This window comes from Plutella xylostella, chromosome 29 (assembly GCF_932276165.1).
Source record: "Plutella xylostella chromosome 29, ilPluXylo3.1, whole genome shotgun sequence".
NCBI lineage: Eukaryota > Metazoa > Arthropoda > Insecta > Lepidoptera > Plutellidae > Plutella > Plutella xylostella.
The window spans coordinates 2,892,684-2,895,536 of record NC_064009.1 but is presented as its reverse complement, the minus strand read 5'-3'; the positions used below and the strand labels follow the sequence as shown (position 1 = coordinate 2,895,536).

The window sequence follows — 2,853 nt, the reverse complement described above, 5'->3', positions numbered from 1 at the left end:
GAACAGCCGACCCACTGCGCATGCGTATATCGAACCTTTCGATCCCAAGGAGCCTTCCCGTGCGGGCCCAACCGTATAGGGATAGTTTTTGAGACCAAATACGCTTGCAAAAAGGTACTGTGTAAAATTGTTGGGTTATGTAATCCCGAAGTGAGCGATTATAGCACGTCACATCCATCCACATTCTAAATAAATAAGTGTTCCCTGAGCACTTTTATCGTACCTACTACATAATAATACAAGACATACTGATGTTTTTTAATGAAAGTAAATAGGTATATAATTTACTACCACATAATATCGATGCTCTATGAATGGTCTATCGAAATATGAAGACAATGAAGAGTAACAGTATCAGTAGGTTTAAGCTAATGTCTCAGGTGTTATTAAATTAACGTTCACGATAATAAAGGTCTGAGATTAGCCTATGGTCTAGGAATTTACTTACAGTTAATAACGCTAACGCTGACTCTGCAAAACTGCTGAAGGTCCCGCCTTCGATTCCCGGGCGGGGCACATAATTAATAGTTTCGAATAGAGCTGTTGTAAAGGCAAAAGTTTTTGAGTAACCGTTTGTTCCTTTTTTTACGCATTTTCAAAAGTTGTAAGTAGATTAAAAAGTTGTTCATATTGACCCCCTGAGTCACCCTCTTTTGGCTTAGTATACTTAGGTACAACTTTAGCAAGAAAATCAAGAGATGCACCACGCCATACCAAAAGGGAATTTGTAGTTATTTAAAAGCTTTAAATCAAAGTAAATTCTAAATACAGCACGTAACAGCCTCCCTAGATACTTAAATACAATGAGCTAATCCAAATATACACTCAGTACTTACGAGTCTTACGACCCACGCACATTTTAAACATTTCATTAAGGTCAGTGGGGTAAAGCCGTTAAAGGGTTGTTCGGGGGAAAAGAACCTTGACACTTTCAGCTGTCTTGGCTCGGAGCCAGCTTACAGACGGTATTTCTGTTACCCCACACTCCTCTCGGAGAGAAGTACATATTCAGAGGGTACACCACAGTTCTAATCCTACGTTGGTTTAATATGTATCTGCCTATGTATATAGGTATGCATGCAGGCACCGTATATAGGTTGGTATTACCACGGGCATTACGTAGAAGTGGAAAATACCACCATACAGGGTCTTCGGAAACGGTAAGTTGTAAATGATCGCGATGTAAAATTCAATTTTTTTAAATATTTTTTTTGGAAAACTTTACAAGTAACACAAGAGAAAACCACATTTATTTTATTTTATTAAGTATTTTTTGTGGTTTAGCTGATGCTGGGCTGTAGTAGAATCGGGTGCTGAAAATAATTCTGTAGTTAGGTATCACCCTGTTTTGTTTGATCTATACTTTTAGTAACTCCTGTAGGTATTTAGTTAGCTACATCTAGGATACGGGGGCAGGGTCGACCACCACTGTACCTACTCATAATTTAACTCATAAGAAAGTAGAGCAAAAACATTGCAGTAGGTATTCGTGGTAAAGTACAGGTTTACCTATAAGTACCTAATCTTATAATTTAATTTATCATAGAGTAAATTACCCCTATGTATGTAGTCCTTTGTGTTATTAATAAGTGACCCTGCAGGTAGGTACGTGGCTGGATGCTTGAAGGAGGGCCGGCCGAGGACTCGGGTTGCCGTTGTAGCGCTTCCAGTGAGAGATCCTACAACGATTAATATTTACTCGCTGAACGTGATGATAATTACGCATGTTCCTTGATTATTTATCTTGGAAGATGCCTGAAGTATTACGTAAATAAAGCATTTCCTCAGAATAATAACTTCACAGTGTCGCACCACACCATCACCACACACACTCTCAAACTTTATCTCTACTCTGTTTGTACTGTCATCTGTCAACGTGAGTCTGTGACTTGACCGTGCGTGACGTGCGTGTCAAATTTTAGTTCGCAAATCCTCTCTGTGACGATATTATTTCGACGAGTAAAACAACTCCCAACTTAATTTCCAGCACGCAATCAACGAGATAACATGATATCGTACAAGCTATGTCGATTACGGTGTACGTGTTGATCGTAAATGAGTGTTTCTTGCCGTAAACGGGTGGTCAATAGTGCGTGTCGGAGTCGAAATGTATTGTTTGCAATGGCTGATCCCCGTGTTGTTGATCCCGAAGCCCGTGAACCCGGCGCTGGTGAACACGCAGGTCATGTTCATGGTGCTGTACCTGATCGGCTTCTTCCTGGAGCGCAAGCCGTGCACAGTCTGCAGCTTCGTGTTCCTAGCGGCCGTGTTCCTCATCTGTTATAGCGGCATTGGCAACTGCCTGTTCTGGGGCAGTCAGTGCGAGACCGACAAGTACGACACCTAGGGCTCAACATAACTGCGGGTTCGCATCGCATCGCAACGTCTTCTTCTAACTCGCAGGTGTTCCATAGGAGAGAGCGGGACGCGCATTACGAGCTCGCATCGCGCCAGTTCGCAGTTTTGTGTATGGGCCCCTAGTCCCCGCCGCGGCGCTTCCTGAAGTTACCTGACACAGCGTCTAGACTGCTCAAGTGTGATCACACCAGAAACCCAAGAGTGAGGCGTTTTTATATTAGACTGTAATGTTATCATTATCATCTAGCCAAATAATTTTTATGTACATTTTTGTAAATACAACGGTTTGTTTTGCTATTTTAAGTAGGCATAGTAGATTGGGAAAAATGTCCTGAATGAAATGAAACATTAGTGCCGATCTGTACTTATGTATTTTAATTGTTATGTTTTACTGTTTATATGTGATGAATTGATATGATTGTACAGTTATTGTTAGTGATTAATTATAAATATTACATTTTGTGAAATATAATTTGGGAATATAAGTGTTTTGTT

The 2,853-nt window shown here is 40.6% G+C and overlaps 1 protein-coding gene across 1 annotated transcript; it reads left to right on the top strand.

Moving 5' to 3' along the window:
* The first annotated feature begins 1,896 nt into the window (after positions 1-1,896).
* On the top strand, positions 1,897-2,843 carry LOC105394916 (bladder cancer-associated protein). Its single transcript, XM_011566837.3, has one exon. It carries the CDS (start codon positions 2,108-2,110, stop codon positions 2,345-2,347), a length of 240 nt encoding a protein of 79 aa, XP_011565139.1. The 5' UTR covers positions 1,897-2,107; the 3' UTR covers positions 2,348-2,843.
* The last annotated feature ends 10 nt before the right edge of the window (positions 2,844-2,853 follow it).

Coding starts and splice junctions, on each gene's coding strand:
- LOC105394916 (XM_011566837.3), top strand. CDS start 2,108: ATGTATTGTTTGCAATGGCTGATCCCCGTGTTGTTGATCCCGAAGCCC.